The sequence below is a fragment of the Doryrhamphus excisus genome, linkage group LG1 (assembly GCF_037039965.1).
Source record: "Doryrhamphus excisus strain RoL-2023G ecotype Guam linkage group LG1, RoL_Dexc_Guam_v1.1, whole genome shotgun sequence".
Classification (NCBI taxonomy): domain Eukaryota; kingdom Metazoa; phylum Chordata; class Actinopteri; order Syngnathiformes; family Syngnathidae; genus Doryrhamphus; species Doryrhamphus excisus.
The window spans coordinates 13,350,050-13,366,302 of record NC_136357.1 but is presented as its reverse complement, the minus strand read 5'-3'; the positions used below and the strand labels follow the sequence as shown (position 1 = coordinate 13,366,302).

Genomic DNA, 16,253 nt, shown 5'->3' with positions numbered 1-16,253 from the left:
TTGGTACATTTGATCTGTCATATTTGATCGGTATGTTATGGACTGTCAATCTACCGCATATGGTATTATAAAAAAGAACAAATCAGTCGCTCCAGCGACAGAAATGACATTTAAACCAACCAGAAAAGTATAAAGGAAATGAATAAAAACCTGACATTTCATAAAAGGCAGAGAAAGTGAGTGGAAACAATGCCTAGGTACCTAAAGTGACATTAAACTGGCACCTTGGCATTAAAGAGGCAATCTGCAACATTACACACTAAGTTTTGTTTTTTTTTACAAACAACAAATTAGACACTGCTGGAGAAAATTTATATAGAATTAGGTGCAAAAGTATTTGGGCAATGTCAGAGCTGTATATGTATGTAAATATACATTTCAGATTTCCATTGTGGTTGGTTTGTAAAGGCAACTCAAACTGTATTGAAAAAATAAGTGCAGTGGCAGCCTTCTGCCTTCAGGTGGCAGTGTATTCAATGACGTTCTAGGACGACACCGGAGGATGCAAATTCACAACAGTAAAAACACAATTGCCATACAACTAAAGTAAAAAGGTCAATACCTGTATGAGGTGAAGTTGTCATAGGAACCAACAGTGTAGTGTCTGAACAGTCGCTTGGTGCGATCCTCACGTGTTTCTGCAAAAAAAAAAAAAAAGTAGTGTCTATGTTAGCGTGACTGCTGACACAAGAGGACCGAAATTATCCTTCAAAGCAAACAACTCCAAAGACTCATATGAATATGTATGAAATAAGATGGGATGAATGAGACTAAAACACCAAAAGACTCGGTCTACCCATGTAAAGTACCCAGAAAAAATTATTACGTTTGATTAATGTTCATGTTAAAGGTTAAATAACTGTTAATAGTTATCCTCCCTATCCGTGTGGAAGTGGTAAGTTTTTGGCTATTTAAGTTTAAAGGAAATAACTTTCTAACTAATCCATTATTCCTCGAATCCAAAATGCTCAAATTTGCAGATATAATATCCTTGAAAACCTTACAGATCATTTACAAAGCTAAACATAAACTCTTACCAGGAAACATTCAAAGTCTGTTCAAGGAAAAAGAAATATCCTACCATTCAGAAATCCAAACCATTTTAAATCTGAAAGTTACCGGACCGCAAGAAAAGGTTTCTGTGTTTCCAATTGTGGAATAAAGCAATGGGAGAGTTTGCCGTCAGAAATTAAGGAGAGTAAAAGCACACCACAATTTAAACAAAAATATAAAGATTGGATTTTATCAAATTATAATAGCGACATTAGAAGTTAACCCAATTTCACCATCAGTTAAACGACACTAAAAAGTCTGACAACTTGATGCAGGTCATATTAGCTTGGAAACGTATTTATAAAGTTATATTGCAGTTATGTTTATCCTCAATATTTTATTTTTGTACATGTGCATATGCATGTATGCATTTATGTGTAGATGTGTATATGCATATGCATGTGTATATGTGTATGTGTATATATATATATATATACGTATATATGTATATATATATATGTATGTGTATGTATATATAAATGCATATATTTTTTTCCCATTTCTCCTCTTTAAATGTTACTCATTATTTTGTTTGCTTGGTTGTCGGTAGCCACAGGAAAAAAAAAATATTGTTAATTTGGGGGGGGGAAAGAAAAAAAAACAAAAAAAAAACTGTCTACATTGGTGGCACTACTGAATTTAATTTAGTTGTAAATTCGATGAAATGTGACACAGTATAAGCTAAGTGTCTGTTTATAAATATAAGTGGGAATAGAATTTTAACAGTGATCATTCTACTGTCTTGTCATCTCTGCTGGAATCTCTGATTGACTGATATGAGAAATGTAAGAATATTACCTTAATACCTTTGTAACTATAAACTGTTAGAGGTACCTAGGCTAACATGCATAAATATAGAGGTAGTGATTATCATTATTATTATCATTAATTATTATTAATTATTACTTTACAATAAATAGTAATAATGGACAGCAAGACATCATTGCTTCAAAAATTGGTTTGAGCACAGACCTAAAACCTTGCTTCCTAATGCACAAGACTAGACACACACAAACTAATAAACACGTCTAAAAACCTCAGGTAGGGTTTAACAAGAAGAAACTGATGTTTGGGTTGGTCACCTGTCCAGACACAGTCTTGTTTTTTAATGCATAAGATTAGACACATGCAATCCAGAAAATAAGTAAATGTTACAAAAAAGTGGGCTAATAAATTGACACACAAAGACTGTAGATTTCTGAAAATAACAGATGAAATTTCTACACTGTACAAGAAGCAATGAAGTCTGTAAAATTAAATAATTAAAAATAAAAAATCACAAAATTTTCAACTACAATGATGAAAATGGTAATATTAATGATGATTATAATAATGGTAATAATGATAAAGATTATAACAATAATGATAATGATAATAATAATAATATTACAATGATAATAACAGGGGAAACAAGACAGTGGCATGAACATGATTATATCTTGCAAAAAGGGGTAGGCATTTATAAGCTTTTGCTTCAGCCTACTCCTTTTGGGCTTGCTATCAGATAGTTGAATACAAATGTAAATAATGGAAAGTTATATTTTGATTTTGATTGATGTAAGAAATGCACTGTTATGATTCATATATTTGCCCAAATAAAGGGAAAAAAACAAAAAACAAAACTTGAAGGCTACCGTTTAGGTCGCTAGCTCTCTAGTTTGCGAGTTAGCATGTGTCTCAAGACCCTGCAGTTGCGCTATATGTTGTAAATAAAAAAAGGATAAATGTGACTATAGTTGTGTTTTGTCATGTCTACAGGGCTCTAATAATGCTTTGTTCATTTTAATCTGAAAAAAATAATTTGTCTACCCACCAACTATATGTGTTTTTATTACTTGCCGTTTTATTATTATTATTATATTTATTTATTACTGATTGATTGATTTTCTTTATTCTTTATTTGTTTATTTATTTTTCATCTTATTTTGTGCAGAAAAATAAAAATGAAGATATTTGAGAACTGTGGAATGTTTTATCAGAGCTTTTATTGTAGAAAATCGGAACCAAAGCACTGAAAAAGTTTGTATATTTTTCTGTTTTTAATAAATGCGTTTTTTTTTTTGGAAAACCTGATGCGGCCCAGCCTTGCCCAGACCCTAGTTCCAGTGGCCCCCAGGTAAATTGAGTTTGAGACCCCTGTATTACACCTATTATCATGTTTTATTATTCATGGTATTCATCACCTGTTATACATTCGAATTACAGTTATGAATGTTAAACTGTTCAATAAATAAGGCCATCAAAGGTAAATAACCGTATGATGAGACTGACATTTTGACCCTGGAACAGATTTTGCCATTACATAATCAAGGTACTGCAAATAAATGTTTATTTTTATTGATATGTACCATTACAGACAATCAAGAGAGATGAGAATTCCACAGTATAGCAAATTTCGTTACTATACTTCATTTATCATAATGAATGAATAACTGTTCAATAATACACTTTTGTATTCAAAACAGTGCTAATGTCAGACCAGACAAAAAAACAAAGAGTAAAGGAAGCCAGCAGATTTGAAATGACAGACGCCATCTGATCCACACTGTGCTTGTCGTGTGTGTGTGTGTATGTGTGTGTGTGTAAAGAGACGGACTGTCATTTGAAGGCAACTTAACATGCTGATAAAGTGCGTGTGAACAGAGCCAATGTAAGCTGCTCACTCCAAACTCTGCATTGCATGCTCAGCTGTGACACATCATCAATGGTTCGTTGGCAGTGTGGGGCAATCACTTTCAAAAAGTAATTAGTAAGTCTTCCTAGTTACTCTAACAAAAAAGTACCTGCAACTGAATTAGTAACGGAATTACTCCTTCGTAAATCTAAATTGTAAGTTGGAAAGTAATTATCTTCAAATATCTTGTGTGTGCCATTGAGAATCTACCATGAGATTGTGGTCAAGCCAAATGATTGATAAGGAGGCCTTGAGGGGTTTTTGTAAGTATTGAGTCACCCCCTGGTTGTTATTACATGTTTTACTTGAAAATCTGAAAGTTCTTCCAGTCTCCCAGAAACGTTGCCCAGCAGAATAGAATTAGAAAAATCACTTAAAAAAAAAAAATCACTTAAATCAATATCTCACTAATAATAACCACAGTCAATCTGTTTAGTGTCACGCTGAGACATTCAGGGGTCGTTTTGCAACACGTTTAAAATCTGTGACATCTATGAGGGATCCTCTCCTGGATGAACTAACATCTTTTCTGTCCTTGTGTGAAGGACACACACATTCACACGCACTACACATAGTCTGTGGACCCTGCTGAAAGGGAATTAACGTACACTGTCTTGGTACTGATAAGAGCTGCAGACAAACACACACACAACCGTGCACACACACACACACACACACACTTATCGAGTAAGCCTCATTGACTTTGTAAATCTTTCCGCTCGCATCCCGACTGATCTGATTTTCCCCGCACATGCTGTGCATGTTAACCTCCTAAAATGGGCTGATTGAAGCCTCAAGCGAGGGGCGGAGCTTAGTGACTTCTTCAACTCTAAGCCCCACCCTGTCATGATGACAACAACAATGCTATTTCAGAAGTGAAGAAAACACACATTGATAACTGTTTGACATTCAGCCTTTTCTGACTGAACATGATCATCTATACTTTGACAATACAGTCGTCCATCGTCACATTGTGGTTCAAACATCGCTCACTCTTTCGCATTTTAATTAAAAATGTATTAAAAATTACTGCTGTTTTGACTATGTGACTATTGACTATGGACTATTATTAGTAGGGCTGCTCAATCAGCCACCGATCAATTGCGTCTGATTTCTGTGAAAAGGCATTCCTTTCAACACCAATAACAAAAGTCGATCATCTCTGTGACATTGCAGCATGCAGCCTGTAGCGAGCATCATACTTTCCTTCACATTGCACAGAAAAACAAAGCACACATGTCTGCCGTGTGGAACTTACCTGCCTTTTGTGAGAGTGACATAAATATTGCACGCTGCAAAACATGCCACTAAAAATATCTTGTGTGGGTAGCGCATTAAAATGCTTGAATTTAATACAGAATTTGAAGAACAAACACTTAATGGAGAATGGTGAGTTTTCGAGGCTCACAATGTGTACATCAGTCAAACTGCAGCTAATGTAGCCAACACTGGACAACACTCGCCCATATGCGTGTGACAGTCACAAGTTTAAAGCAAAAAACCTGAAAAATACTAGACTAGATGACCAACCTCTCTCAGCAGTGGAAGACATCGAATTTGCTGAGTGCTCTCTCAGGGGTCCTACTGCATGACACCTGGAAATCCTGCTAGAATGCCATCAAACAATGTACTCTCAGCTCCAAAGTCTCCTTAAGGTGTCTCATCATCTGTTAAGTTTCACGAGTGAGACATATTCTCTTGAAAAAGTAAGTCAAAAATGTTTTTGCCTGAAGGAAGGTGATTTTATGGCTCCCTTTTTCAGATCATATAGCTAATACCAGGGATTCAACCAACAATGGGCCACATGAAAATGGGCCTTTTTATTTTTTAAATAATTATCAATTTTTTTGGGCCCACTGGCAGTGAGGGGACCTAGGAATTGTCCTAAATTTTCCCCCATTATACGCCACCCCAGGTCAATAGCATTCATCGTTCATTCATTCATTTTCTACTGCTTTTTTTCACGAGGGTCGCGGGGGTGCTGGAGCCTATCCCAGCTGTCTTCGGGCGAGAGGCGGGGTACACCCTGGACTGGTCGCCAGCCAATCACAGGGCACATATAGACAAACAACCATTCACACTCACATTCATACCTATGGATAATTTGGAGTCGGCAATTAACCTAGCATGTTTTTGGAATGTGGGAGGAAACCGGAGTACCCGGAGAAAACCCACGCATGCACGGGGAGAACATGCAAACTTCACACAGAGATGGCCGAGGGTGGAATTGAACCCTGGTCTCCTAGCTGTGAGGTCTGTGCGCTAAGCACTCAACCGCCATGCAGCCCAGCAGTCATCATATGTATAGAAATAAAAAATGTACACTTAAAGGGGAAGTATTTTGCAAATTTTTCAACCCTTTGTATTGAGTTGTGGTCTCCTATAGAGCAGCTACACACAATAACAGAAAACCTTTTAGATTTTGCAGAATCTGCACCTATTCCAGCTGGATTTCCTTGGACTTGTGCTTCCTGCCAAAACGGTCTGTTTTAGTTTATTCCACCCACGGCCCGCCTCCGGGCATGCTCACTCTGCTGTGATTGGTCACATGCCCAAAATGCTTCCTAACTATGAACCATAAAAGGACATCCGCCCCTCCGTGATGTCACAAAGGAACAGTTTTACCATGTTTTTTCAAGCTGACCATTTTGAGACAACTTTTTTCAGGGCTTACTTCCAAATGCATAAAACTCATTATCTGAAACTTTGGCATCGTACTGGCATCGACACGAGAATACAACATTATAACTACATTTATAGGTCAGAAAAGTGGAAAAAGCAGAATAGGTCCCCTTTAAGTGACAGCAGGTGTTTCGTAGGGCACTTTGTGTTGTTAAGTAATTTCAAGCCAATCCAATTTATGGGGTCAGACTTTGTTTTTTTGGGGGGTTCACAAGTAACACAATAGAGGTGCATGTTTTGAAACTTTTGCATGTGCAGTGGATCAAAAGTAGAAGAGCTGTGGTGTGTCAGAACTTTTTCACAAGACTACATTTGTTTATCGGTCTTCATCTCCAGCCGTCCAACCCTGCTGCTCTAATCTGAGACATAAAAATGCTTTTGTTTCTCCATTCAGGTTAAAAATGAGCATGCTGACAATAGGACACAGCGAGAGATGGGCCAGAAACAGGGAATAGTCAAATGTTGGCCAAAAAAATAATGATCAGAGACAGATTTCAGGGTAAAAGAGTGAAAGCATTGGGGAAAAAACTGTGATGGGAAGCCAGCAGAGACGTGTAAATGTCTAACTTTGATAAAAAGAGGCGACATTCTGTCAAACAGTCCTGACAGCTAAATGACAAAGTAGGGTGTTGGTCGAGGTGTGTTCCACTGGAAAGTCTGAGAAACATTTTTTGCCATTTTTTGTGGACTAGAAATCTGGGCATCCTGCATTTTCTTTTCATCATTTTTATCCTTAATTTTGATACAGCACGTTGAAGAATACACCATACTCTAGTCAGTCACTTGTAGCTGGTTAGTGCAAAGCAGGGTGCTCTGGTGGCAGTAAGGCTGTTGCCACAAAAGTGAAAATGAGAGAAAAGTGAGAGGAGAAACGCCCACCAATAGGGGACCATCATTAAGAATAAATATCATATACATAATAACAAAAAAGCAGGCTTCGCTACACATATTAAAATAAAGCCAACTACGTATACATCCGTCGGCTACAGACATGGTAGCTTCATTTTCAGTGAATCAGCTGAGCTTGTTGCTCTGCTGCCGCCTTCTGACTTTCCATTGTAGCGCACCTCTGGCTGGTGTGACTTGTTGCCAGATTGTCCCCCATGCCTTACTCATGATACACGCCCTCCGCTTGCTCTGCAACATGTTAGCCCTTTTGCATCCCTGCTTTCTGGCTTTTAGCGCTCATTGTAAGTACCAGCCCTTTAGACTTTTCTACCTTGAATTTTTGTTACTTGTTGTCTTGTTGTTCTGCCTGCATGATCTTTTGTCCGCAGTGTTTTAAACTTTGTTTCTTATTTTTTGCCTGCAGTGTTTTTTGTTCTGTGTTATGTTCTACTTTTGGACTCTGCATAGCGAAAGTGTTTGGTTTCAAGTTATCCTCCTGTTTGTACTTTGCCCTACTGTGGACCCTTTTTGTTGAAGAAATATTTTTTGTTACTGGAAAGTGTATCTGCATCTCATGTATATGACATCTTTTATGTTGTACAAGTGCAGTGTTACAGTGTATATGCCAAAAGTGGATAAGTCCACAATTACGCTTCATAGAGACATAAAAATAGCTGATTAGCATTAAAGTTGCAGACACAAAATTCCTAGTAGGGCTTGATAAAACCACTTTTAAACTGTTCAAATTCCATCATTTTGAAGTTTTGGCAGCACACTTCCAATATCTTATAATGGGACATAATAGGAACATTTCAAATGGTTGAAAAATACTGTAATACTACATTGCATTTAAAAAAATATGTAAATCATCCCTTATTAGTGGTTGTCCATTTTGCTTAAAACTAGTCAGAAAATATGCATATTTAAGCAGAATGTATGCATTTTTGGTGCAAATGAAGCATAAAAATGGCTAATTGAACAAGTTTAACGTTAACTCAGTAACTATGTCACTTCCTGTCCGCCATTGATTATACTGCCCTTCAAGTAAGTCTACTACAGTCTACTATATTGGGTAGTAGGAATGTGTGGGTGATAAGTCACGTCTATATGGCTCTAATAATGTTAAAAAAGGTATTAAGAAAAATCATACACAGGTTTTCTATGCCGTAACTATGAAAATGTTCCATTTATAAAGAACATTGACTTTTCGTCGGGTCTGGAACCAATCGTGATTGATTAATAAAGTAATACCTTTAAGTGTGTCGATCAAAACTGAACCTATGCTAGTTTTTGACGTAAAAAAACAGCCATGTGTTATGAGTATAAGTTGACAAGGTGACTTACCCCAGTAAAAGTCACCATAAAAAGCATTTGGTGGCTCCGCCTTCACGACTGTTACCACCCCATGGATCCTGCTACACATTATAGGCAGATCAAGGACCATGACTGGACAGCAGTCCATTCTGTCAGCCTACGGTTTACAAGACACAAGACTCAGTTCTCCAACCAGCAACTGACTCGGGAGGACATATTGAGGAAAAAAAACACTCAGTGACGCCGACCCTCTATGCTCGCCTGGAGATGTTGGCATCCTTTCACCCCAATTTCTCCTCTTGTTCCGTAAGAGTTAGATCACTAGCACGGAAAACTGTGCCAGACTTCCCGCTGTTTCTTTTTTGTCCCATTCTCTTTCAGCCTCCAGCAAACAACTGCTTCACATCTCCGCTGTCTCTCTCGCTCTCTCTGTCTCTCAGATTTTGGTTGGTTTGCTTGAAGAGCCTTTGGAGAGCTCGTTGTTACAGCCTAAGTGTCGTCATAGACCAAAAATACAGCTGCTCTGTCAAAGTGGTGGAAGCCTTGAATAATTCACTCATATCCACACAACAACAGAGGCCAAGTTGTGGAGAAGCCTTCCAAACAATTTCACGGCTTATTTCTCTATGCCTTTAAGTCAAGGTCAATACACACACACACACACATTACCACACTGTATATATTAGGAAACAAGAGGCATTATGTAACAATTGCCTTTTCTTTTCTATAAGAATTTAAACGTTTAAAGCAGGGGTCTCAAACACGCAGCCCGCGAACCAAATGTGGCCCACAGGACACTAGTTTGAGGCCCCCGCCTTGATATGAAAGTTTAATGTTAGTGCGGCCCGCGCAAGTTTGATATGGATGCTGTATGGTATCATGTACCCAGAAAAAATTATTACGTTTGATTAATGTTCATGTTAAAGGTTAAATAACTGTTAATAGTTATCCTCCCTATCCGTGTGGAAGTGGTAAGTTTTTGGCTATTTAAGTTTAAAGGAAATAACTTGAAGGCTACCGTTTAGGTCGCTAGCGCTCTAGTTTGCGAGTTAGCATGTGTCTCAAGACCCTGCAGTTGCGCAATATGTTGTAAATAAAAAGAGTATAAATGTGACTATAGTCGTGTTTTGTCATGTCTACAGGGCTCTAATAATGCTTTGTTAATTTTAATCTGAAAAAAATAATTTTTCTACCCACCAACTATATGTGGTTTCTTAAGTTTTTATTATTTGCAGTTTTATTATTATTATTATTATATTTATTTATTAATTACTGATTGATTGATTTTCTTTATTCTTGATTTGTTTATTAATTTTTCATCTTATTTTGTGTAGAAAAATAAAAAGTAAGATATTTGACAGTGGAACGTTTTATCAGAGCTTTTATTGTAGAAAATCAAAACCAAAGCAAAGTTTATTCATTTTTCTGTTTTTAATAAATGAGTTTTTTTTTTTTTTTTTGGAAAACCTGATGCAGCCCAGTCTCGCTCCAGTGGCCCCCAAGTAAATTGAGTTTGAGACCCCTGGTTTAAAGCATCAATATACTGTAATTTTGCTTTAATATTGCTACCAATAGTTATCGATTAGGGTAGGATTAAACAAGATCTGCTTCTTCCGACTCCTTTTTGGACACGTTGAATCGTGGAACTGTTGTATCCCTATGTAACTTTCTATGCATCTTCAAAATAAACAAACAGAACTGAACTGTAGAACAGACTTGACAGTCACACGAAAGTGTTTACGTGCATAAATGTGTGTGTGTGACCTGCTGTCCCCCCCTCGTCCCGGTCAAATGAAGAAGAGAAGTCATACATCTTCTCCTCTCGCACACCTGCTTGAGCTTTGATTCATTCTTCCCATTGCGGCTGGCGTCTATTATGATGTGATAAGGTTGGCTCCTCTGCAGAGTGAGAGACGTGGTGCATCACACCTGACTGACTCCTGATGAAAAGCCATCACACACACATGCTCTGACATCTTGGAATCTTGGATGCTCCATATGGGCTTTTTTTTTTTTTTTTTTTTTACAATTTTAAAGTGAGCAGGACTCCCTTTCAGCTGCCAGTCGATAGCGCTGACTCAGCTCAACTTTAATACCAAAGACACATCTTGCAAAGTGTAGTTTATAGTCTGTGCCTCACTCACGTTCTAATAAAATGGATTAGTCCGCTATGCTAATCTCGCTGCTGACTCAACACACACTGCATAAACAATAAGTGAAGTGTGTGTATGATTACATAGTATATAATAGACTATAAGACTATACGTAGTATAAAATAGTATAAAATATAATATATATATATATATTATAATATATATATATTATAAATATATATTATATATAATAATATACCCCGCCTCTCGCCCGAAGACAGCTGGGATAGGCTCCAGCACCCCCCGCGACCCTCGTGAGGAAAAAGCGGTAGAAAATGAATGAATGAATGAATATAATAATATAGTATAAAATAAAATATATATATATATGACAGAACTCCAGGGAAAACATTTAGACTAGACTCACACTACCTTTTGTTGAAGGTAGAAAGTTTGATAGGAAATGTGTCACGCCTTGGAATATAGACGGATATGTTTTCTTAATTAATTTGTCCAAAAACGTAACACAAAAACAAAATGAACAGAAGCAAAGGCAATTTTTGCCATGAAATAATGTAAATCCCATGAATCTGTTAAACTGAAAAATACATTTTATAGTTTTACTTGGACCTTTAATCAAATTGCTGGCAATCACAACTTTATTAGCAGTTATTTATCAGTCACCCTCAATAAAGAATGTACGTAAGTCAGCCAATGAGTCAGTAACTTGTAGGTTTACGTTGTTTGGTTTTTGAAATTGAATGGTAAAATCTGAAAAATGACATTGATATTTCATGGTGCCAGCCATGACAAATTAGCTTGCAGCTCGGCCTCATTTCCAGGAGTGATGTCATCGGGGTGACATCTCTAAGATAAAGCTGACTAAACAAAGGTGGATCATCAACTTGATTCAGTATATTTTCATTAAAATGGTAGCCATGCCAAAATGTTGTGTTGTTGCTGAATGATCACAGTATGCGAGTGATAGTTTCAGTTTGTTTTCTTTGTCAAAGGAGGAACGTTTCAGAATGAATGAAGCAAGTACAGAGAAATAGAGACAGATGGACGCCCGCATCGAGTTCTGTTCTTTGCAGTTCTTTACATTTCATCCTCACTCGGGTCGCAGTGTTTGGTAAATAGATTTTCAGATATGTGTGCCATCTCTTAATTTGATTTAAAATTTTGCGCTGTTAATACATACAAATAATCCCATAATTTGGCTTTCTTTCAATAAAAATACGGTAAAATTGGCATATTTTAGACATAGTGAGAATGGTGATTAATCATGATTAATTAATTTGAAAACTGTGATTAATCTGACTTAAACATTTAATCATTTGACAGTCCTACTTAAAATGTAAACTGCTTTAGGTGATATCACACGACTGTGAAACCACATTATCTCAAGGCTCTCGAAATGGAATGAAATGTACCTAATATTGTGGCTGCTGCTGTTGTCAGCAGGTGACTCCCCGCAAGTGTTCCCTCACTTGTTCATTGCATCATCCTCTCTCTTTCTCTCTCCTACACACTGCCGCAGCAACGCTGATGTTTAAGCATTCCGAGGGAGTGCAGACACATTCCAAAACTTCTTAATGGCCGTGCTAAAAATAGCTGCGGCTGGGCCGGCTGGGCTGATTCATGCGGCTGTGAGTCATTCAAGTGTGCCGCGGTGGGGATGGCGTGAATGAGCACAAAGAGAAAGGAAAAGCATGCTTGTTAAAGCTCTCTGTATTGCTTTTTCCATCACCGAGAAAAATGATTACGTTCCCGAAGGCTGTAGGTGTAGTACTCCTGTGAAAAATAAAGGCATCGGTGCTTCATTTATCTGATGGTTTCCTATTGGTTGACAGCAGGATGTAGGGCGGGCTTTGCAGTCTGTATGATCCCAGCAGATTGCAGCCAAGAGATTAACTGTGCTATCGGTGAAAATGAGTGGCCCGCAGCTATTTTGCAGGCGTCATTAGAAAGGCCAAGACAAGTTCAAGCCCACATCATTATCCCCTCCATTAGCACGTGTAAACCATTAAGCTCCCATACAGGCCGCCAGCGTGAGCACGTGATCGACGCCAGGTATTGAGGCCATGATTCCATGTTTAATGAGTCCAAATAACAAATATAGCAAACACAGCTCGTACCAAACACTGCATCACTCCTAATGAGCTCAATCAATAGCATTTGCTCTGTACCGCCATCTTCTCCATCACGCCTTCTCCCCACCTTGTTTCGTCCTTTTTCACCCCGGCCATCACAGCCGCCATTTTTCACCCCCTCACAGGCACCAACTGAAGATAAATGGTTGGCTACGCGGAGCTCGGAGGGCACCATCAAATCTGAAGTAGCCTACTCACTTCCTCAAAATGAAGGCACATTTTTTTTTTAAAAGAAGAATCCTTGTTTGACTTCCAAGGGTCTATCATTCCGTTTTACAGCAAAAAGATGGAGGGATGACTGGTAAGCGCTAAAAAGAGAGCCAGAAAGGGGGTTAACTCATCTTCCCTGCTTCACTAGGCTGAGACATATTGCCCTAACTGTCAGACGCCTCAATGCCTCCCTTCAGGTAAACAAAAGCTTGTCTGTGTGTGTGTGTAGATGTGTGTATTTTTCTCTTGTGTTGTTAAATTACAGTTGATGAGTCTGAGGAAGAGATTAATTTAGCAACGCCTTATTCTGTAAAAAGTGTATATACTGTGATACTGTATATACACTTACACTATAGTACACTAAAAGTGTAATACTGTAGCATTGCTGCTTGATTTCAAAACCTCCTTAGAAAAATATATGTACATGTATAAAAATGTATATGTGTGTTTAAGGTACTGTGGCACATTTTAGAAATAACATTCATTCATTTTCTACTGCTTTTCCTCACGAGGTGCTGGAGCCTATCCCAGCTGTCTTCGGGCAAGAGGCGGGGTACACCCTGGACTGGACACCAGCCAATCACAGGGCACATATAGACAAACAACCATTCACACTCACATTCATACCGATGGACAATTTGGAGTCACCAATTAACCTAGCATGTTTTTGGAATGTGGGAGGAAACCGGAGTACCCGGAGAAAACCCACGCATGCACGGGGAGAACATGCAAACTCCACACAGAGATGGCCGAGGGTGGAATTGAACCCTGGTCTCCAAGCTGTGAGGTCTTTGCGCTAACCACTCGTCCACTGTGCAGCCTCTTAGAAATAACAACTAAACAAAAAAAAATGAATATACAAGTTGAACAGTTTTGGTCACAGTATTGACCCCTGGGGTACTCCACAATATCATATTTCAACTTGCAGATGTGTACTCTCCTAGCTTCACACATTGCTTCCTGTTGGCGAGGGAGCTTTTAACCCAATTCAAAACTACCCTCTGATAACGTACCGTTCTAATTTTGTTCTTAGGATGTTGTGATTAATTGTAAGGAAGGCTTTTGTCAAATCCATTACAGTCAGTTGATGTTTTTCCTTTACAATTGTTGACAATATCAATGATTTCCTGTGAGAAACATGGAATTTTGATTCCTGTCTATAGTTTCCTTCTTTTCCTCCGTTGTCCAGAATTTAAAAATCTCTCCTACCAGCTTTGGTCCAATATTTACAAAGTAGTTGTTGTTTAACTGCCTCATTAATATCATCATTATTGGTGTTTCCAACCATAAAATAATGAGGGTAGTCTGCTTTCTTTGAACTGTTCCTCATAATACTGTTAATGCTCATAATGCCCCAAGTTGCTCTGATGTTTATTTTTGTCTAATAATTGACTATAATATTTTTTCTGACACACTGTCAAGATTGTTGACAACTTAATTTTATATGTCTTGTATGTTTTTTCTTTTTTTGTGTATGTTTGTATGTTTCTTTAGTGTGTCGAATGATGAATCTCCTGTATAATATATTCATCTTACAAGCATTTTTTAGACATTATGTCATCTTTTGCTTCTTGGACATTTCTCTCAAAAGACAGTTCTTATTATAGAGCTTCATATAGGTGTTTAGAAAATGTTCATTTATCCACATCCTTAGCACTGTACACACGCTCCCATATTTGCTCTTCTTCATCTTTCCTATGCGTAATCTTCTAAAAGTCTTTTTGTCCTCCATCTTTTCCTTTCATGTTCATTTTCACTTTCCTTTTCTTTGGAGCACTGCTACTTGGGAGAAATAATGAAGTCCCATAAGTTAACGAATCAGCGATGTTATTCGTCCTCAGTGTGGCTTTGCAGGCACCCGCTGCGTTTTCCCGCAAAGAACGAGGTACAGACTGCGTTCTTGTGCTCTGCGAGGTGCATAACCTTCAACTGACGTGCGCTGATGGAAGAAACACTTCCTGTTTTTCACTTTTAATCCGTACCGAGTGGGTATGCATAGGTTAATTGGCGACTCCAAATTGTCCATAGGTATGAATGTGAGTGTGAATGGTTGTTTGTCTATATGTGCCCTGTGATTGGCTGGCGACCAGTCCAGGGTGTAGACAGCTGGGATAGGCTCCAGCATACCTGCGACCCTTGTGAGGACAAGCGGTACAGAAAATGGATGCATGGATGTATTGTTACACCGCTGCTAATTACAAATCAGGTGCACTCTCAAACTCCCTCTAACAAGAGTAATGGTGAAGCAGTCCAAAGAGAAAACGGATATAACAAACCAAAAGTCCAAAATGGATCACACAGACTCTAGTCAAAAATGATGCAAACTGTTTCATCTTGATTTCAGTTTTTGTAGCGTCCATTTATGGACTCAAATGCATACCACCATCCAAACCATCAAATACACGCTTGGCGGTCCCTACTATGCTGTCCTCGCCACCATCCGTATCCTCATTTATCCCTCCTCCTTTCCTTCCTGCCGCTTTGTATCCTTTCTCAACAATGCATTTAAATCGAGTGTTTAGGGATTCCGGCCTTTTTCATCTCTCACCGCAAAAGTGCAAGCCTCCAAAAAACTTGGAAAATGGACAAATTGCTGAGGAAATGGTATCAGACAAAACAGCCATGAAGACATGGTGTCTAAATTTTGTCACATGTTGAGCAGATGTTGTTGATCAGAGCTTACGTGTTGCTTCCCATGAGGTAACAACAAACCAAACGTGCCATCTGCTAATGAAGTCACAGTCTAAACAGCGACATGGCTGTGTTAAGCTGTCGTTCTGGTGCTTATTTACAAAGACTTGAACCATAATGTGCCACTGATGACACATTCATCATCCCTGGCCGTCATCATTACCGGATTCATTGTCAGTATCAATCAATCAGTATTATCTCTGTGCAGTGTTCATTTGTGTGTCTTACCTAGCCGTGGGTCATACTGCCTCATCTGAACTTCCTCCACGCAATCTGCAGGAAACCAGCCCGTCCTCCCTTTGACGGTGCCTTCCCAGAAGCCTCCTTCTCCTATACTCAACACTGGGAAGACACATAAACAACAGGCAGAGATTGAAATCTGGGCTTGATCGTAAAACACGTCTGGCTGTGTTTGCTAATGGGAGGATGTGGAAGGGCAAAAAAGGACACAAGATGATACAAGGTGTGGAAAGACAAGACTTGGAAGGCAGTGGA

At 38.4% G+C, this 16,253-nt stretch overlaps 1 protein-coding gene across 23 annotated transcripts in view; it reads right to left on the bottom strand.

Moving 5' to 3' along the window:
• The window catches only part of shank3a (SH3 and multiple ankyrin repeat domains 3a), a 237,474-nt gene that overhangs the window by 30,142 nt on the left and 191,079 nt on the right, over positions 1–16,253 (bottom strand). For all 23 annotated transcript variants that reach the window (XR_009130085.2, XM_078790453.1, XM_078790463.1 and 20 more), the window contains 2 exons: positions 15,987–16,100; positions 563–638 (listed from right to left, as the gene is read on the bottom strand). Coding sequence is in view for 22 of the 23 variants with exons in the window: in XM_078790453.1 (XP_078646579.1) it covers positions 563–638; positions 15,987–16,100 (190 nt within the window). In the remaining variant the exon portion in view is untranslated. The remainder of the gene's footprint in view (positions 1–562; positions 639–15,986; positions 16,101–16,253) is intronic.